Source organism: Pyrgilauda ruficollis, unplaced genomic scaffold (genome assembly GCF_017590135.1).
Source record: "Pyrgilauda ruficollis isolate IOZ18807 unplaced genomic scaffold, ASM1759013v1 scaffold10, whole genome shotgun sequence".
Taxonomy (NCBI): Eukaryota; Metazoa; Chordata; class Aves; order Passeriformes; family Passeridae; genus Pyrgilauda; species Pyrgilauda ruficollis.
Window position 1 is genome coordinate 934,480 of NW_024508101.1, and position 21,383 is coordinate 955,862.

The 21,383-nt window shown below is 54.4% G+C and overlaps 1 protein-coding gene across 1 annotated transcript in view; it reads right to left on the minus strand.

The window, feature by feature from the left end:
* GRM7 (glutamate metabotropic receptor 7) overlaps nt 1–21,176 on the minus strand; it is a 190,095-nt gene extending 168,919 nt beyond the window's left edge. Inside the window, exon 1 of the mRNA XM_041461946.1 lies at nt 20,667–21,176. Within this exon, the coding sequence (XP_041317880.1) occupies nt 20,667–21,176 (510 nt within the window). The remainder of the gene's footprint in view (nt 1–20,666) is intronic.
* Between the last annotated feature and the right edge of the window lie 207 nt (nt 21,177–21,383).

The following is a 21,383-nucleotide window of genomic DNA, read 5'->3' on the forward strand; positions in this document are numbered from 1 at the left end:
CCAGCCATTCCCCCTCTGGAATCCCCCAACCATTCCCCCTCTGGAATCCCCCAGCCATTCCCTGTGCCTCCAGAGCTCCATCTGCCCGAGCAGATCATCGTGCCAGTCCCTTGCTTTGTCCTGCTTGCTCAGGAGTTTGCAGAGCAGGGAGGGCCCACTGTGTCCCCAGAGAGAGCCGTGACCAGAGGGGTTTTCCAGTCGAACCAAACCCCCCAAACACCGCCACAAGCCCACCCCAGCTGGCCCCAGAGCAGAGCCAGCAGCCCTCAAGGCTGCTGCTCACCCTCCCTGCACGCCTGGAAAACACCTCAGGAATTACTGTTGTGGTTCCTTATGAATCTCAATAAAACCCCAAACCTGATCATGTTGTAATCATGTCTAATCATTCATTTCTATATATATTTATTTTTAAATATATTTTAGGTGGGTCCTGCATTTAATTTTGCCCCCAAATGCTCTTAGGGGATTTGCACAGTTATTTTCATAGTCCTAATTTTAAATTCATTGAAATGCATTTATGCACCTTTGGACTGAACTCATTCAGGCATTTACACCACAGTAATGAATTGTAGGACAGCACTGTAGACACAGAAAGAAATTCTTTCCTTCTGTAGAGTTTATATTTCTAAATTAAATCGTGGGGTTCATTGGCATGCAGAGAGTCCAGGGACCTTTGTTAAACGACGACATTTAACGAAAAATGTTTGAGAAGATGCACATTGAGAAAGTCTCTCCTATTTGAATGTCAGGAAATTAGAAATATTCTAATGAATTCCATTTTTTCACATCTTTCATCAAAGCCTTTGTAAAAAAGGTCACTAACTTCACTTGTTATTTTAAAAAGCCTCCTGCAATTTGCCTTCCTGCCATAATTAGAGAGAAAGTTCCCACAGCACCACACCACAACAATCCAGAGGGACTCTTCTTCCTCCTGATTGTCAACAAACTTCAGCATCCAAAAGCAAAAATGATGAATTTCAGAGGCATAATGAGGCCGATGGTCACAGTCAACATTACATAAAGTATTTGCATTTCATGCTTTCTCTGAACTGGGAGCTCCCTGAAGTCTGACAGCCTGAATATGCTGAGATGAATTATTATTTTATTGACATTTTCCAACTACTCCTCTCCTTTTTTTTTTCTTCCCCTTCAGACAAAACTGTTTGAAACGCCTTTGCTGGATCTGACCCACATTTCAAAGAGGTTCCACTCCTTGCTGCGGTGACTCCCAGCTGCAGGAGCTCGCTCACAGCCAAGTTTTTCATCTCCTCATTGCTCATTCAGGTTTCATCCCAGCCCCAAAAGCCGGGAGCTGTTGGATCCCAGGGATCTTTGATGGCTCCGGGTAGCGCTGGTTCAATGCAGAATAACAACCAGGACCCTGTCCCCAGGGCAGGGCTGGCACCAGGGCAGGAACAAGGGCAGGGCTGGCACCAGGGCTGGGACCAGGGCAGGGCTGTCCCCAGGGCAGGGCTGTCCCCAGCCTGGCTGGCCCTGCTGGGAGCACCTCAGTCCCACCCAAATGGGAGCATTTGGTGCTTACCAGGAACAAAATCACCTCCAGCCCTGCTGGAAGCAGCCCAGAGCAGCTGGGGCTGCCCCTGGATCCCTGGCAGTGCCAAGGCCAGCTTGGACACTGGGGCTGGGACAGTGGGAGGTGTCCCTGCCATGGCAGGGTGGCACTGGGTGGGCTCTGAGGTCCCTCCCAAGCCATTCCATGGTTCCGAGGTCTCTTTCCCTGTCACCTCCAAAAGGCTCCAGCCCCACTGGGCTCCTGGAGCAGTGCTGTGAGGTCTTGTGGAGGGTTTCTTGTGGTTACCAAGAAATCAGGCCCTGAAAAATAACTCCCAGACATTCCATCTGCATTTAAAAGTCAAGTTCAATCTTCCCTTATTACAGCTGCAAAACCCCTCGCTATCTAATTCAGATAAAGTAACAAAGCTGCACTTCCAGTGATTGGAACTAAATGCAGTTAACCTTAAAAAGTCACTTTTACAAACAGAGCAGATTTATCTGGATTTAAATTTTAGTTCTTGTGCAAAGGCTTAAGAACAGGTTCCTCCCCATTATTCAATTTAACAATAATAATAAAAACCTCCATGACAACTATTACAAAAAGACTCTGATAAAGCCTGAAACCTTTTTGATAATGAAACATACAATTTCCCTGGTTGAAGCATAATTCCCCAGGGAACATTTTAAAAAAGATACAGAACTGTCGTGTCCCAGTTGTTAATGTACAGAACCATACGTGAGAACAGCACATGGGGGAAAAAAGAATCAACTTGGAGAAAAGCTAAAGAAAAAATCATGGGTGGGAGAGAGGAGACAACTGCAGTGTCTCATTAGGGCAATTAGAGTCATTAACGTGGGAGAAGTAGGAACGGCTCCCAGGCTGGGCTCAGCTTGGGTGTCACCCCAGGGGACATGCAGTGCCACCTGGGCTCTTCTGGGGTGCAGATCCCTCTCCAGAGCTGGCCCTGCTGCACCCCTGAGCCTTTCCCACAAGTCCCCAATGTCCCCCCAGCCCCAGCCCCAGGTGCTCTCAGCAGAACCTCGGTGTGCTATCCATGAGGAATCCATGCACGGACACGATGGGAGGCTCTGGGGAGAGCAACGGCCCCTGGGATGCCAGAGTGACCAGCCAAGGCCCTGGGCTAGGGAATAACTCGGGAGAGGCTTGGGACATGCCAGCCCCCACGGGATGGGTGCAGAGCCCCAGCTGAGCTCAGGGATGTCCCCAGCACAGGCAATTATCCTTCCACACTCCACGCAGCACACCAGTATCACTTTTCACTACTTAAGGTTTTATTCAGCAGCTTTTTGTATCCATGAGTATTTTTACATAGAGAGCAGGAGAGCTCTTTACTTTTAATGTGTCTCCCTTCACTTCTCAGAGCACCAAAATGAATGAAAAATTTAAAATTGCCTATAAAATATACAGGTCACAAGCTTAGGTTCCTTCCTGGACTGGAGAAAAGCATGGGAAATGTCCTGAGCATCTCAGAGCACACTGTACTGCTGTAGCCATTGTATCTGTGTGACTTTTAATATCCCAGCTCCTGTAGCCAGGAGTTACCATGAGAACCTCCACTCTCATTAAAAGAACTGCTCAACCATGGGTTTGTGTTTTGGGGTTTGAGGCAGGTCTGTGTCTGCGAGGTTTTAAGAAATGCGTATTTTTAAGTAATTTTTCTGTTAGAGTAGGGGACTTTTCCACAAAAAATGCCAGTTCCTGAAGTCCAAAGAGTGTGATCACATCTTGAATCAAGCACATGGTGCCACTCCTCTCTCCATTTGTGGCTTTTGGCTGCTGTCTCACAGGACCTCAGAGGTGCTGCTGGTCACAGTCACCAGCCAGGCTGTGATCTCTAAGCCCCAGAACCATGTTCCTGTCAGCAAGGTGTGAATTTAAAATCCCATTTGGAGAGACAGAATCATAAAGTGCAAAGTGGGGGGAAAAGCCAGCTCATTAACCTGACAAATCCATTCTAACAGAAGGACAAACCAATGACACCAGGATGGATTTGTCTGCTCTGGGGTCCCTCCCAGTGATGCCCGAAATCTCCGGGCTGGGTTTTGCTCAGCAGCTCAAGCTGCCTGCAGTGAGTGGGCCTGAGAGGCTCCAGCACAAGGCTTTGAGCTGCAGAGCAGGGCTCTCCTGCTGCCAGGGCATCACGCCTGTCAGGCAGACATTAGAGACTTTCTTGTGCTGCTCTGACCCTCGGGCAGCTGCGGGACTCTCACAGCTCTGCTCAGCCTCCTTTGGGTCCTACCCAGGCCAGCCCCAGCGCAGATTCTGTTCTGCCAGGGCACAAAGCAGATTTCACCTCCAGCATTCCCAGGTCCCACTCCCTCGATGGCAACGTGCACCTGAGCAAAGCCAGCAGCACCTGCCTGCCAAAATCCGGGACACTGGGGCTCCCCAGCCAGGGCTGGGACTGGGACCCAGCAATGGCAGCCAGGATCAACCCCTGGGACAAGGGCACAGCATTCCCTTCTGCCTCAGGAGACACCTCAGCAGCACTGCCAGAAGCCCAACAGAATTTCCCTTCCCAAAGCTGTGGGAGGAAGTGTGGGGCTGGTTATTTCCAGGCAGGGTTTGTGTCTGTCCCTGAAAGAACACGAGCCAAACCCCAAGGTAAGGGCCCTGCCATTGTGCTGACACATCCACTCCAGGCAAAACCAGCTCTTTATGCACTGTCACTGCAGGAATTTGTGTATTTTTACTGTCAGATGGGCAGGGAGAAGCCCTGGTTGAGGTCAGACCCTTCCTGGTCATCTTTCCCAGGACAAATCCTTAGCACAGTCCTCACTGTGAAGGATTTATAGATCACACACAAGTTCTGCTGAGTTACACATCCATTTCTATGACAGGCTGTATTTTATAGATCAAAAACCCCCAAACAATGTCTTCCAAATATATCTGTTATATCTGTGACGCCTGAAATGAGGATGAGCAGCATGGCTTTAAAATAAAACGGGAAGGGCTTTGTGGGTTTGGCATCTGCCAAAGGATTCAGGTTCAATAGCACAGACACCACTTTGCCAACTGTTAAGGAAAACAGATTCCAGTTGTACCACATTTTGCTTGATTTATATGAGCACTGGGAGAAAGATGAAGGGGAAAAAATAACCTGCAAAGTAAAAAAAAAAAAAAAAAAAAATTAAATTTTTACCTTGTTTTCCGGGTCCCAGGTTCAATAGCACAGACACCACTTTGCCAACTGTTAAGGAAAACAGATTCCAGTTGTACCACATTTTGCTTGATTTATATGAGCACTGGGAGAAAGATGAAGGGGAAAAAATAACCTGCAAAGTAAAAAAAAAAAAAAAATTAAATTTTTACCTTGTTTTGCTGTTCTGCCTGTGAACCTGCCAAGTTTGAGGCTGCAGGAGCTCCCCCACAGCTGAGCACAGGCACAGCAGACCCTGCTGCTGTGGATCTGCCACACATCCCTGGGCACTGGGGGTCCCTGGGCTGTCCCTGGGCACCAGCAGGGTCCCTGGGGCTCATTTGGGAAGCTCACGGGACCAGAGTGGGATAAAAATCAGCTAAAAAATCAAGTCTCTGCTTCCCTGGGCTTATACCAAGCACCCACCTGCTGCAGGCAGGAGTCAGGTCATGCACTGCTTTTTGAAACCAGGCATTGCCTCATCCAGGCCTGACAGATTTCCTAGATTTTGCAATAAGAAGCAGGTCCCAGAGCAGCCCTGGCTTTGCCTTGTTCCCCACCACCCCCAGGAGAAGCAGCACCCAACCCAGCACCAGCAGCCTCTCCTGCACCCAAACAAGTCTGGGGAAGTTCTCTGTCCAAATCAGGAATAAAAATAGCTTTGCTAAAGGGGCCGGGGGGAGCAGTCCCTGCGCTCCCCGCTGCAGCTCTCAGCCCTCCATCCCCAGCACAGCCTGAGCCCATTAGGGCCAATTCCACCTCTCCCAGTGCTGCCTCTCCCTGCCAGGCCATTTGCTCCCTGCTTTCTATTTTTAAAATTGCTGCAGCTCCTGAGAGTGTTTTGTTCAGTGCAGTGACAGGCTGTCACTTCCCCGAACGTGGCCCTTCCCTGTGCTCAGCATGCCAGGGAATTCACCCAGCACTTGGACACTTCCCTGCCAGGCTTCCTGCAGGGCAGCCACTGGGACATGGTAGCCTGGAATGGGCTGGCTTGGGTTGGGAGGGACCTTGAAGCCCACCCAGTGCCACCCCTGCCATGGCAGGGACACCTCCCACTGTCCCAGGCTGCTCCAGCCCCAGTGTCCAACCTGGCCTTGGCACTTCCAGGGATCCAGGACAGCCCCAGCTGCTCTGGGAAGAGGGAAAGCACACACAGCACACACGTTTATTGCTAAAAAATTCACTGACAGCAAGCAGCAAAGGCAAAGCACAGCAATGTTTACCAATAAAGCATGGCCTGAAGCCTCCCATCACTGCTGCACAGTGCCACAAAGCAGCACTCTGCCCCGAGCAGCTGCTGGGATTTCAATGGACTGCCACCTTCCCGAGGGGTGCAGCCCCTCAGCTCCTCCTGCAGTCCATCCTTGCTGTGTTGGGGGTCAGAGCAGCCCCAGATCCACTCCAAAGGCTGCACTTCACCCTGCAGGTCTTTCCCAGCCTTCCTGATTCCATGATTCCAAGGAACAGACAAACCAATGACACCAGGATGGATTTGTCTGCTCTGGGGTCCCTCCCAGTGATGCCCGAAATCTCCGGGCTGGGTTTTGCTCAGCAGCTCAAGCTGCCTGCAGTGAGTGGGCCTGAGAGGCTCCAGCACAAGGCTTTGAGCTGCAGAGCAGGGCTCTCCTGCTGCCAGGGCATCACGCCTGTCAGGCAGACATTAGAGACTTTCTTGTGCTGCTCTGATCCTCGGGCAGCTGCGGGACTCTCACAGCTCTGCTCAGCCTCCTTTGGGTCCTGCCCAGGCCAGCCCCAGCGCAGATTCTGTTCTGCCAGGGCACAAAGCAGATTTCACCTCCAGCATTCCCAGGTCCCACTCCCTCGATGGCAACGTGCACCTGAGCAAAGCCAGCAGCACCTGCCTGCCAAAATCCGGGACACTGGGGCTCCCCAGCCAGGGCTGGGACTGGGACCCAGCAATGGCAGCCAGGATCAACCCCTGGGACAAGGGCACAGCATTCCCTTCTGCCTCAGGAGACACCTCAGCAGCACTGCCAGAAGCCCAACAGAATTTCCCTTCCCAAAGCTGTGGGAGGAAGTGTGGGGCTGGTTATTTCCAGGCAGGGTTTGTGTCTGTCCCTGAAAGAACACGAGCCAAACCCCAAGGTAAGGGCCCTGCCATTGTGCTGACACATCCACTCCAGGCAAAACCAGCTCTTTATGCACTGTCACTGCAGGAATTTGTGTATTTTTACTGTCAGATGGGCAGGGAGAAGCCCTGGTTGAGGTCAGACCCTTCCTGGTCATCTTTCCCAGGACAAATCCTTAGCACAGTCCTCACTGTGAAGGATTTATAGATCACACACAAGTTCTGCTGAGTTACACATCCATTTCTATGACAGGCTGTATTTTATAGATCAAAAACCCCCAAACAATGTCTTCCAAATATATCTGTTATATCTGTGACGCCTGAAATGAGGATGAGCAGCATGGCTTTAAAATAAAACGGGAAGGGCTTTGTGGGTTTGGCATCTGCCAAAGGATTCAGGTTCAATAGCACAGACACCACTTTGCCAACTGTTAAGGAAAACAGATTCCAGTTGTACCACATTTTGCTTGATTTATATGAGCACTGGGAGAAAGATGAAGGGGAAAAAATAACCTGCAAAGTAAAAAAAAAAAAAAAAAATTAAATTTTTACCTTGTTTTGCTGTTCCGCCTGTGAACCTGCCAAGTTTGAGGCTGCAGGAGCTCCCCCACAGCTGAGCACAGGCACAGCAGACCCTGCTGCTGTGGATCTGCCACACATCCCTGGGCACTGGGGGTCCCTGGGCTGTCCCTGGGCAAAAAAAAAAAAAAAATTAAATTTTTACCTTGTTTTGCTGTTCTGCCTGTGAACCTGCCAAGTTTGAGGCTGCAGGAGCTCCCCCACAGCTGAGCACAGGCACAGCAGACCCTGCTGCTGTGGATCTGCCACACATCCCTGGGCACTGGGGGTCCCTGGGCTGTCCCTGGGCACCAGCAGGGTCCCTGGGGCTCATTTGGGAAGCTCACGGGACCAGAGTGGGATAAAAATCAGCTAAAAAATCAAGTCTCTGCTTCCCTGGGCTTATACCAAGCACCCACCTGCTGCAGGCAGGAGTCAGGTCATGCACTGCTTTTTGAAACCAGGCATTGCCTCATCCAGGCCTGACAGATTTCCTAGATTTTGCAATAAGAAGCAGGTCCCAGAGCAGCCCTGGCTTTGCCTTGTTCCCCACCACCCCCAGGAGAAGCAGCACCCAACCCAGCACCAGCAGCCTCTCCTGCACCCAAACAAGTCTGGGGAAGTTCTCTGTCCAAATCAGGAATAAAAATAGCTTTGCTAAAGGGGCCGGGGGGAGCAGTCCCTGCGCTCCCCGCTGCAGCTCTCAGCCCTCCATCCCCAGCACAGCCTGAGCCCATTAGGGCCAATTCCACCTCTCCCAGTGCTGCCTCTCCCTGCCAGGCCATTTGCTCCCTGCTTTCTATTTTTAAAATTGCTGCAGCTCCTGAGAGTGTTTTGTTCAGTGCAGTGACAGGCTGTCACTTCCCCGAACGTGGCCCTTCCCTGTGCTCAGCATGCCAGGGAATTCACCCAGCACTTGGACACTTCCCTGCCAGGCTTCCTGCAGGGCAGCCACTGGGACATGGTAGCCTGGAATGGGCTGGCTTGGGTTGGGAGGGACCTTGAAGCCCACCCAGTGCCACCCCTGCCATGGCAGGGACACCTCCCACTGTCCCAGGCTGCTCCAGCCCCAGTGTCCAACCTGGCCTTGGCACTTCCAGGGATCCAGGACAGCCCCAGCTGCTCTGGGAAGAGGGAAAGCACACACAGCACACACGTTTATTGCTAAAAAATTCACTGACAGCAAGCAGCAAAGGCAAAGCACAGCAATGTTTACCAATAAAGCATGGCCTGAAGCCTCCCATCACTGCTGCACAGTGCCACAAAGCAGCACTCTGCCCCGAGCAGCTGCTGGGATTTCAATGGACTGCCACCTTCCCGAGGGGTGCAGCCCCTCAGCTCCTCCTGCAGTCCATCCTTGCTGTGTTGGGGGTCAGAGCAGCCCCAGATCCACTCCAAAGGCTGCACTTCATCCTGCAGGTCTTTCCCAGCCTTCCTGATTCCATGATTCCAAGGAACAACCCCACTCCTGTTCTGCACATGGTGCTGGGCAGAGCCCAGAGCCAGGTCAGCCCCTGGCTCCAGAGGAGCACACCCAGAACCTCATGGGCACTGTTCTGTTCTGTGCAGGAGCCCAGAGCCAGGTGAGCCCCTGAGCACACCCAGAACCTCATGGGCACCCCTGTTCTGTGCATGAGCCCAGAGCCAGGTCAGGCCCTGGCTCCAGCAGAGGAGCACACCCAGAACCTCATGGGCACTGTTCTGTTCTGTGCAGGAGCCCAGAGCCAGGTGAGCCCCTGAGCACACCCAGAACCTCATGGGCATTGTTCTGTTCTGTGCAGGAGCCCAGAGCCAGGTGAGCCCCTGAGCACACCCAGAACCTCATGGGCACTCCTGTTCTGTGCAGGAGCCCAGAGCCAGGTAAGCCCCTGGCCCCAGAGGAGCACACCCAGAAGCCCCCAGGCTGTTTCCATGCCCACGTTTGTCAGAGCAGAGCCAGGGGAGCACGGCTGAGGAGGCACCACCAGTGTTTCCCTGCCAGATGGAGCAGCACAGGCTTGGCTGGGCTCGAGCAGGACATTTTACAGACGAGTTCTCAGCCCCATTCCTCAGTGCTTTTGTGCTCAGAGTTATTTTATTCTCTTCTGAAATGCAAGGAGATTCTTCCTGGGAAAATAAGCACAGGGGTGGGAGGCATTTTTTAACAACAATTCGATTCCCCAGCAAAATACATTTTTCACAGGTGGGAGAAATTGTATTTGGGATTTATTTCATTTCTTCATGGATTTAATGCTCTTGGCAGTTTACCACATGACTGAAATATTCCTGAAGAAGGAAAGTGGCTTTTCCAGGGACTCCATTACCTCTGCTGTGCTCCTGTTTCCCACTGAGGCGTTGGGGATCCTGGTGTGTTCTAGAAGGACTTGTGCAGCTGCCCTGGGATCTCCATGGGGCTGGAAAAACCCAGGCCATTGCTCATTTCCACGTTTCCAGTTTAGCCAAAGAAGAGCAAACGAGCTGTCACTCCCTCGGGGCTGCAGCCACCCTGGGCACTGCAGGCAGATGGAAAATTCATCTTTTGTGTCAGCTTCCAAAACCCTGTGAAGGCCAAAATCCCTTCACCTGGGACACCAGCGTTGTGCTGCAGGAGATGAAACAGGCAAGGAGCTCCAGTGCAGAGAATCCTGAGGCTGGCACAGCCCTCCCTGCCCAGGCAGTGCCAGCTGTGCCCCGTGCCCACCTTGTCCCCAGCCCAGGGCTGTGAGTGCCACCTCCAGGGGACACCTGCAGGGATGGGCACTCCAAACTGGGCAGTCCCTTCCAGTTGTCCAAGGTTTGCTGGGGAATCAAAGCATCTTTTCCTCCTTTGGAAATCCTCCCCTGTAGCCACAGTAGTCACATCTCAAAAAGATCATTTCCTTTGCAGCATCATCCATGGAAGGGGTTGGGATGGAAGGGACCTTAAGGATCATCCAGTTACTCGGAGGTTTTCTGTACTGCTGTCAGATGGAAAAACTACAAACCCACAAAAAGTCGTTTAATTAATTTTTATTGTCAATATAATTTCTGTGCATTCAAGCCCTGCCACAAAATTACCTGCTTTAAAAATCACTAAACCATCTCTATTAGTGCTGAATTTTATTCCTGCAAAAATAACAACTTCCTGCCAAATTTGAGCTGACACTTTGTCTTTATTTTTGTAGTTATTCCTCCCATTTCTTATTAAATGGAATTTGGCCTTGATCCTATCCATTAGGACTCGGTTTTGATGGGATCCACATGGGAAACAACTCCAGGCACTCAGTGCTGTCTCTGCTGGGGAGATGCTGTCTGTGCTCTTGGGAGCTGCCATTAAATCCCAGTGTTCAGTTCCAGCCCCCCATCAGATTTACCTGGATGGTATTATTTCTTATTGTGGGTAGCCAGAGGTGTTTCCAAACCAGAAAGGCTGTCCCAGGACTCCAGGACATCCACGGGGACAAGGGCTCTGCTCTGACACCTGCAGTCAGTCAGGCCAAGCTTTCTCTGGCCATGAAACGTTGACTTCTAACATTGACTCCTCTGTTTCTCTTGAGACAGCCAAAAATAAATCTGTATTTCAAAGCTCTGATGGACCACAACACGTATTTATCATTTTCTAAATTACAACTTCTACATATATATTATAACTATACATATATAAATTGTAACTTATAGATATACATTTATAATTTATAGATTTCTTTTGGAAGCAGATTGGTGTGATGTTGATGGCCACACAAACAGGGGGTGCCATGGGCTGCACAGAGGGGTCCCAGAGCCCCCCAGAGCTGCACCCCCCCGCAGCTGATCTGAGATGTCCCACCAGGGGTGGCTGTGGCTGCAGACAGACCCTGCTGCACTCCTGAGGCTCAAACCCTGCATTTGCAGAGACAGAATTCCTGCTGTGCCACTCCCCCTTGCCAGAGGCTCCCGAGGAGAGCCCTGCAGAGGGACAGAGCTCCTGTGCCCCAGGGCTGCCCAGAGCCTGGCACTCCGTCTGCTCTGGGTGCAGAAATGCCATGTGGCACCACGAGGCTGAGCTTAATGACACGGAACAAATCTGCATTCTGCTGCATCCATAATTACCAATATGAAAATATTTATGAAATAAGAAATTTATTAGGGAATTAGTGGCATGTGGGCTTGTTTTGCTGTACACAAATCCTAAAATGGCAGGAGGGAAAACAAACTTGCCAAGAACAAAACCTGGGCATTCTCACCTGAGACAACGTAGGGACACAGATCTCTCTGTCCTTGTCATCAATGATACTGAGCAAGGAGAACTGGGATTTTAATATTTTCTTAAACTGGAAAAACTTTGGTTCTTTAAAGAAAGGCTATCGTGGAAGCAAACTCCTTGTGGGATTTTTGTTGGATTGGTTTTGAACACAGGTAGCCCGGACTGGTAATGCACCACGAGGATGAGACAGAATGTAAAATAACCTCTGGTCCCCAGAGCTCTGGGAGTGTGGGCTGAGACCCTGAGCCTGGCTCAGGCAGAGCTGGAGTTCCACAAGTCCCACCACAGTGCATTCATCTCCAAACCTCTGCTTTTCTGTCTTTGAGTCTCAAAGGCAGAGCACGAGCCCTGCTGCAGGAACATCCCTCCTGCATTCTGTGTTGCACTCAGCCTCAAAGCCTGCTGTGAAAGCAGAGCCAGAACAAACCAGGAAAACTTCCAGCAAAGAGGATAAAAGCTCATTATTAAGAGGGAAAATAGCCAGTCTTTCTTGAAGGCTGTAGAAATTCCTCAGAAAAGTTTGCAGGAGAGCTCAGGCATCTGCTAGGACCAGCCTGGCTCCACAGGTGCCACCCAACGGGAAGGAATCGTTCCCTGGCAGGGTGGGCAGCCCTGGCACAGGAGCCCAGAGCAGCTGGGGCTGCCCCTGGAGTGCTCAGAGGCCCAGGGGATGGTACCAGGGCTAAGGATGCCTGGAACTGTCCAAGGGAAGGCAGCAGCCCTGGGCTCCCCAGCACACCCAGTGTGCAGCAGTGCTGGGCTCGGGCTGCATCCCTCGGGAACAGGACAGCTCTGAGAGAGGAGCTGAGAGCAGCTTTGTGTCAGCCAGCCCAGGGGAGCTGAGCTCAGGACAGCTCCAGCTCCAGCCTTGGGCTGTGCCAGCAGCTGTTTCACCATGGCTGAGGAACTGCAACAGCTCCAAGAGGGTGAGAGAAGGATCTGAGGGAGAGCTGCCAGCAGGGCACTCCAGGATCACCCCCAGACAGCTCCAGGATCACCCCTAGACAGCTCCAGGATCACCCCCAGCAGCTCCAGGATCACCCCCAGACAGCTCCAGGATCACCCCCAGACAGCTCCAGGATCACACCCAGCAGGGCACTTCAGGATCACCCTCAGCAGGGCCAGGATCACACCCAGCAGCTCCAGGATCACACCCAGAGAGCTCCAGGATCACACCCAGCAGGGCACTCCAGGATCACACCCAGCAGGGCACTCCAGGATCACACCCAGCCGGCTCCAGGATCACACCCAGCAGGGCCAGGATCACACCCAGCAGGGCACTCCAGGATCACACCCAGCCAGCTCCAGGATCACACCCAGCAGGGCCAGGATCACACCCAGCAGGGCACTCCAGGATCACACCCAGCAGGGCACTCCAGGATCACACCCAGCAGCCCCAGATTCCCGGTTTGTGAGCTGGCAGTGGCACAGCAGCCCCAGCAGGGCACTGCCCTGGGCCAAGGCAGCGTGCCAGCTGCCTGGGCTGTGCCCTCCCTGCGACTGCTGGCAGCCCTGGCCCTGCTGGCACCCCTCTGGCCGTGGCTGCAGGGGCTCTGCTGTCCCTGCAGAGCATCCTCCTCCCACCCTCACCCTGCACAGCCAGCACCAACCTCCCCACGTTCTTCCCTGGCTCCCTTCAGCCTCTCCTCCCTTCGCTCTCCCCACACAGGAGCAGCCAAGCCCAAACACAGCCTGTTGCTGGTGCTGCTGAGGCCTCTGAGGTGGCTCAGGATTCCTAAAGCACATCTTTTCTTTATTTGTCACCCATGATTGATTGTTCTGGGCCCTAACATCATCTTTATGGCAGACAGGCAGGATCAAAAAGCCAAGCAGGCAGGTGCCAGGGCTCACCCAGAGCTGCTGCATCCTCTGCTCACCCAGCACAGCTCTCTCCTTCCCAGCCCAAGCCCTGACCTTAAAAAAAACAGCTCACATTTGCAGTGTAAGTATGTACAACAATAATAGTTTTGTACATCTATATATATATATACATATATAAACTCCCACATACACAGCCATGCTCAGAGGCATTAACCAGAACCATCATCAGGATGAAACCTTGTGACCTGTGACTGCTCCAAACCCTGCCCTCCACCCCCACAGCTCAGCCCGTCCTTTTCCCAAAAAGCCAGACCAAAATAGAGCTGTTGGATGTGCCCTGAATGTGCAAACACTGGACCTGCAGCACCTCAGGCAGCGCAGGGCATCGGGAAGGGGAGGTCTCAGGCTTCCTCCTCTTCCCAGTGTCAGTCAGGGGCCAGGCAGCCCAAGTGCCTCGCTGATCCCAAGGCCCAGAGGTGCTCTCCAGCCAGGAGCACGTCCCAGGGCCTTGGGAACATTTGCCAAGCTCATTTAGAAGGGCTGGGAAGGGAGGCATGGGCCAGCATCACCCGACAGCTGAAGGATAAGAGAATGGCCAGCACTCACACAGCATTCCAATGCTCTCCAGGTCCCAAATGACACAGCAAAAGTGTCCCCGGCACCACAGCCTCAGCCGCAGGGCCCTGGGGCTGCCCTCTGTCACCCAGGGGCACTTTGTGCCCCCAGAAGGGGTGGGATCCCTGTGGGAAGCTCAGGTGTGCCCGGGGTGCCCCATCCTGCACCTGACACCAGCTCTGCTGCAAAAGGCGTTGCTCCAAAACACAGCCCATGGAGGGGGACAGCCCTGAGCACCCACTGCTCCCACCCTGCATCCCCTGAGCACCCACTGCACCCACCCTGCATCCCCTGAGCACCCACTGCACCCACCCTGCATCCCCTGAGCTGCCAAAATAGGGCACACACAGCCCATGGAGGGGGACAGCCCCCTGCTCCCACCCTGCATCCCCTGAAGGAACAGGGCGCACACAGCCCGCGGTGGCCCTGGGGACACGGGGACACCAGGAGCTCCAGCCCCCCTGCCCCCCAGAACTGTCAGTCTCTGCTCCTGGGGAGAGCTCTGCAGGCTCTGAGGGGCCAGGGCAGCACGAGGGGACTGCCAGGAGGGAGCTGTGGCTCGGGGGGGACAGGGCCACCCCCCCTTCCTGGTGAGGCCAGGCTTCATTACCATGGGAGTGGTGATGGCTCAGAACAACTGCTCTGCCCTCAGCCTGGGGCTTGGGGCAGCTCGTGAATCATCAGCAAGGAGCAAAGCTCTGGAAATCCTTGTTCTGCTTCAGCTCTCTCTGTGCCTGGGTACCTTCACCACACCAATGCCCTGGCTGCACTGGATTCCATGCTCTCCAAACAGCCTTCGTTACGTGCTTCGGATCTCCCAGCATTATGATAAAATTCATCCCAGTCCAGCGTCTGGGACAGTCAGCATTGTCACTCATTGAGAGTAATTTGAATACAACTATAAATAGAAATAACAACATCTGATCTTATGAAGCAGAGTATTGTGCTGGATGGTTCCAATGCCTCCAAGCAAAACTCATTTAATAGAATAAAATATGGAACAGAGTACATGTAGTTTTGTAGTATTACTGTTATGAGATTCCAAAGCAGATCAATAATTCTTATATAAAAATTAATGCCTTGAAATGATCCCTCCATTTGTCATTCCAGAGAGGTCACCTTATTTTGTTTCAAAGAGTAAATGGGGAATTGCACAAGTGAATGTGCTGGAAATCTGTCCCTGTTCCTGCACCCCTGTGCCAGTCCCAGTTGTGCCCAAACCCTCTGCCCATCGTCCCTCCCTGTCCCTCTCCATGGATGAGCATCCTTCTCCTGGCAGAACCATTCTCCTTCCAAATGACCCTTAGCAGTCCCTTCTGCCTCAAGAGAGACACTTGAAAACAGATTAAGAGCCAAGATTATTGCTCAAATTGAATTCTGCCTTGTCGAGAAAATGAATTTTACCTCCAAAACACAGTTCCAGAAAAATACCTTCACAGCACCTCCAACCTCTCATTAGTGGCTCCCCATGTGGAATTCCTGAAGTGAGGATTTTCCTGCCTTTTATTTACACAGGAAAAATCAGATTCCACATCTCTGGAGCAGCCCCACAGCTGAGGCACAGCCCTGCATGGCTCAGGGTGCTGACACACATCAGGGCCTCACTACCAACAAGGACAAATACTTAGAGGCTGCTGAAATGAAAGCTCATTAAAGAACACAAAACCCCCTTTTTTTGAGAGGAGGCAAAGAATTAAAGGTTGCTGTTTCCTATTTTCAGCTTTTTGTTGCATTCTCTATGTGAGAAACTGAAAAATGTGGAGTTTCCTGAAATATCTTCTCTAAAATGAATCATTACTCCATTGCCTAAAAAGTATTGTCCTGTTGGAAGTGAGGAGAGGAAAACGCAACAATCAGGGCAGGAATTCACAATAAATGAGCATCCAGAGAAGAACACTGCTGAAATGTGGGAGTTTTCTTCCCAAGCCCCAGTGAGAGCCCAGGTACATCCCAGCAATTAAACCTCCCCAGCATCTCAAGGTCAGCAGGAGGGGCTCAAAAATGGATTGGGAATGGAAATTACATCCCACGGAATGGGCCCAAACCCCACATTCCTGCAAGAAACTTGAACTGAGTGAGGGAGGAACAACCAGTCTGCAGACATTTTCCTGGGAATACAAGGAGTTCCTAGAAACTGATCAGATGAGCAGTGTGGAACCCATCAGAAAGCAGACACTTCCAAGGGATCTGATGGAACCATGGCTCTGTACATTCTCACACTGCCCTGCCCTTCCTCCCTGTGCCCGAGGAGCACTCCCAGCAGGAGCAGGCTCCAGAGCTCCCCTCACTCCTGGGAGCCCCCCAACCCCAGCCCATCCCATCCCAATCCCAATCCCAATCCCAATCCCATCCCATCCCCATCCCCAGCAATCCCAGCCCGACAGCCTCCCCCAGAGAGCCTGGCAAAAGCGTGTGCATTTTGCAAGAAAAGAGCAGCATCCAACTCAGAGCTGCACTTTTAAGCTCCCTTCCTTTCCAAATAATCTCATTTTTGTGATTACTGTGTCTGGAGCAGAAGGCAGGACTGCAACTGTCATCTTCCTCCTTCGGCAGGAAGGAAAGGCAGCCAACACCCCCAGGGAGATCAGGGATGTTCCAATTTGCACTCCCAATCTCCCTGCACTGCCTGAGCCCCCTTTGCTGCAAAGTTCCCTGGAGGGGCTGAGGCACAGCCCCCTCTGGGCCACCAGAGCCACCCCTGATCACATCCCCCAGGGATTTAGACAAGAACGAAATTATTCGTGATTGACTCTTTCAAATTGCATCCGAGGACACAAACCTGAACAGTAATTTGTTCATTATTAAAGCCTGTCATGAGAAGTCTGCAGGGAGCACAAAAATAAGCTTTCCAGCATTAATAGAGAAATCAGGGTGCTGATATTCCCCATGTTGCATGGTTCTACTCCCAGAAAATATGAAGCCATGGTTTTATCATGGAGCTCCATTTGTAAGGAAAGGTACAACCCTGCAAAGGAACAGCATTTTCTCCAAAGCAAAACCAGCAGCCTAAAATCATCTTGCCTGAACTCCCCTGTGCATTTGGAAGCAGCTTTCCAAATTATTTGGGTGTTATTTTTAGGAGAGATATTTAATTTATGACCGGGCTGCTGTTTACTGGCGTGCACTGCTAGAACTGTGTTGGAAAGGAGTCCCTGCCTTCGACACACCTGGGTGTTGGTGCAGGGCCACCTGCACGCTCCAGCAGCCCAGGCTGGTCCCTCTGGAGCACACCTGGGCTGGGCACAGCTGCCCTGCTGCCCAACCCCTGCCTGGGCAGCCCTGGGGTGAGACACAGCCCCAGGGATGCTCTCACAGAGGACTGGGGCACTGCCACGCCTGCCAGGGCACTCCTGATGGATGGGTGAAGGTAAAGAACACAGATGGAAAAGAAAGAACGCTGCCCGAGGCACCTCCTGCCTCAAGCCCTTCCTGGGGAAGCCATGGCCAAGCTGGGGGAGCTCCCCTGCACTCAGACACCGTGCTCAGGGTGGGCTCTGCCCTGCTCTGCCCAGCCTCTGCTGGCGATCATTTTAACCCAAGGACCTCCAGCAGGTCCCACCGAGCCCTTGGCAGGGGCAGACTGAACCCAGGGGTGCAGCCTCCCCTCCCTCAGACCCTGAGCTTGCCTCACAGGGCCCTTCCAGGCCTCCTCAGCTCGTTCTGCAGTGCTCCTGGAGGGGCCTGATGAGGCATCCTGCCCCACTGGCAATTCCTGTGCCCACCCTCGCAGCCTGTGGGAGCCAGGAGCGGTGAGCAGCCCCAGGTCTCAGCCTGGCTCCATCAGCACCAAGCCTTCAGCTGGACAAAGGGAGAGGCAGGGTTACAGCTGCCCCGGGCTCCACAGGACTCTGTGCCTGCCCCAGGCTCCTGGAGGAACCCTCCCACCCCAGCTGTTCCCAGGCTCTTTTATCCAAGGAGCAGCTCAGGGATGAGTGAGGGGAGGGGAACAGAGGCAGGGGAGGGACTCTGCTCACACAGCAAACCCCCAAGAGTCATGGAGCTCTCCCCATCATTTTTCACCCCAGGAAAGCTCCCACAAAGCTTGCAGCAGCAATTGCAGGGATGAAGTGCAGCCCGAGGAGCCCGGCACTGCTCTCCCTGCTGCTGCACCTGTTGGCTGCAGCTGAGGATGCCCCCAGCCCCTGCGCTGCGCGGGGATGCAGTGCAGGCACAGATAACACAGCCTCCCATGCAGAGAGGAAGATGAACAGCCTGCATGGAGCCGGCCCCTCCTGGGGAGGAAGCGCCTGAAGCGCCAGGAGCTGCCTGAGGAAGCCCTGCTGTGCTCTGGATGGGTTATGTATATCTATATATAGAGATTTACACCCATTTGCTCCCTGCGTTAAGGCACAGCAGAAATACTTCTCTTCCAAGATATTGTCAGAGAAGCAGAAACTCCATTAAGATTTCTTTGCAGGGGCCTCCACAGAGCTTTTACCTACCAGATGTGGGGGAAAAGGCAGTTTGGGCATGCAGGTAAGCGTTCAAGAGCCATCCACCCACCCCTCACCCACTGCCCCAGGCAGCAAAACCCACAGTGACCCCTGAGAAAGAAGCTGGCTGCCACACTCAGGAATTTCAGAGAGTTCTGAGGTTAACAAGATTTTTTGTGATTGGTACTTGGTTTTCTTCTTTCCACTAACTTAGAGCTTCTCATCCACCCACACACAATGACACTTAGCTGTTGAACAGGTCCACTTCTCCTCCTAAAATAGTTATTTTCTATTTCTCTTTGGCTGAGCATGTTCTAAATTGTGTTTTGAAGAAGGAGAGGACAACAGGGAACAGTTTTACAGCATGAAAGATCTGCTTCAAGGTGGCTCATCCAAGCTGTAAAATAGATATTCAGTAAAATCCCTCAGTAAGGGCCAGTTCCTGCTTTCTGGATGATTTGCTTAAATTGCAACTTTGAACAGATGCTTAGTCACAATACATTAAAGTATTTTGTTTATATAAATATCTCTACATGGAGAAACTATCCAAATATCTTATTTTCTGCAAACTCCACCACATAATGCATCACCAGAGGCTTTGCAGGTATTGTGGCATTACCCTAAAGGCTCCTGGTGCCTCAGTTTCCCTTCTGAACTGGATCTCGGCGGGGACTGCCCCGGACTGGCTGCGGGATGGGAACTGGAGTGGAAGAGCTGCCCCCTCCACCCTCCTGGCTGCTGGCAGCTGCCGAGCCCGAACTCGGGCACAACTCGAGCACGGCTCTGCGGCTGCGGGGCTCGGGAGAACGGGAGGGCCGGGTCCGCAGCCCGGGCACGGGAGGGCACAGAGGGGGAGAGTGGGCACAGCGCTGGATCCGGCAGCCGTGCGCTTCAGTCGGCCGGGAGGAGAAGCGAGCACGGCAAAGAAGCGGCTCGCTGGCGTGCCAGGGAATGGGCAGGGCACTGCCCGGCCGGGCACGGCGCGGGCCAGCATCGCCCCGCTGGCCTCGGCCGGAGGTGGCACCGGCGGGCAGATGGCAATGGGGAGGCTCGGCGGCTGCGACAGCACCGAGCAAGGATTTGCCGTGAGAGCTTCCAAGTTTCCAGCTGGGAAAAGCGGGGGATCTCTCCGCCCGCTGCACAAAAATAAAAAAAAAAAAATCCCTCCACCACCTTCCGCATGCGAAGGCGTAGGACAGGGAGCGAAGAACTCCGCTGCTCACGATGCATCTGGTGGCGCTTCTGTCACTGTCACCGCACCCGCGATCGCTGCCGAGGAGCACCCGGCGCTCGCTGCGGAGCCCGGCGGCTGCAGCGGCACCTCGGGGGGACACCCCAGCTCCGGGGGGACATCCCGGCCCCCGGGGGACACCCCAGGCCCGGGGGATACCCCCTCATCCCGGGGGTCATCCCAACCCCCGGGGGGACACCCCCTCATCCCGGGGGATCCAGCCCTGGCCAGAGGCGGACAGACGGCCTCGCACGGCCCTGGGGCAGGAGCATGAGGGGGTGACAAGTCTCCGTGGCCCGACACCCACCGAGGCGCGGCGCCGGGGGCGAGACGGGCGCGATCGCAGCGCGAACGGGGGAGAGGCGAGGAGGGGGAGAACGGGCAGCGCTGCAGCGCATCTCCCCCGCACACGCTCACACACACACACACTCACACACACACACGGCTCTAATCCGCCGGCTCCGCTCATCCCTCGCTCCTCCCGGAGCCGCCGAGCCTGGGGCGGCACTCCCGGGCTGAGCCGCCCCCGCTGCCCCCGCTCCGGCCGGGGAGGGAGCCGGGACCCGAGCCGGGCAGCGCTGGGTGCTGGGGCTGCCCCGCACAGCCCCGGCTCAGCCGGAGAAAGCCCCTCCTGACCCTCTCCCGGCCCTGTCCCGACCCCCCCGCGACCCCCGGGCCGCGGCCCCGCCAGCCGTGCCCGCACCGCCGGCATTCCGTGCGCGGAGCGGTGCCGGCCGTGCCCCGCCGGGATGCCGTGCGCCCGCATCCATCCCCGCCGAGCCACGGCTCTCTCTAACGCAAACCCAGCGCAGCCAGCGCCTCTGCTCTTCCTTTTTTTTTTTTTTTTTTTTTTTTTTTCTCCTCTCCCTCAGGCATCATTGCTTCGTGCAAATGGGGCGATAAATCCAGAAAGCGCCACGCACCGTGGAGAAGGGAGAGGGCGGCGGGGAGGGGAAGCAGCTGCTCCGGAGGGAGGCGGATGGAGCACCTGGAGAGGCACAAGGGGAGCCGGGAGCGGCGGAGCCCCGCGGCACGGCCCTACCTGGAACAGCCGGAGGATGTTGGCCACCATAATGGACACGGAACTTCCCGATGCCCCGATCACTCCAACTACTTTCTCCGGCTTGACGAAGACGGGCGGCTCGCCGTTGGTGCACCTCACGTCGGAGGTGTCCTTCTGGATGAGCGCCTGGACGAAGGTGAGGGACTGCTCCAGCGCGTAGGTGTCCCGGGAGCAGGTGTCCAGGATGCGGGCGCCCAGCGTGACGTTGGGCAGCAGGTCCGGGTCGCTGTTGATCTGGTCCAGGGCGTAGAGCATCGCCTCCAGCCTGTGGATGCCGTTCTCCTTCTTGATGTCCCCGCAGGGGGAGCCCGGGGGACCCTTGGCGTGCACGGGGAAGAGGCCGCCCAGGGTGATGTCCCCCTCCAGGCGGATGGAGTGGGGCGCGTACATCTCCTGCCCGCGGGCCGCCTCGCCGAGCAGCAGCTCCAGCAGGCAGCAGGGCAGCTCCAGCAGCGCCAGCAGCCGCAGCACCCTGCCCGGCCGGCCCATGGTGGTGATGCCGCCGCCGCCCCCGGGCGCTGCCCCGCGCTCCCCGGGGGCCGGGCCGGCCGGGACGGGATGGCCGGGGGAGGGCTGCGGGTTCGGCCGCTGCCGCCCGCCCTGCCCTGCCCTGCCCGCCGCGCTCCGGCTCCGGCACTGGGGAGCGCCCCGCGCCGCTGCCGCTTTAAACGGCCGGGGCCGCCCGCCCCCCGCTCT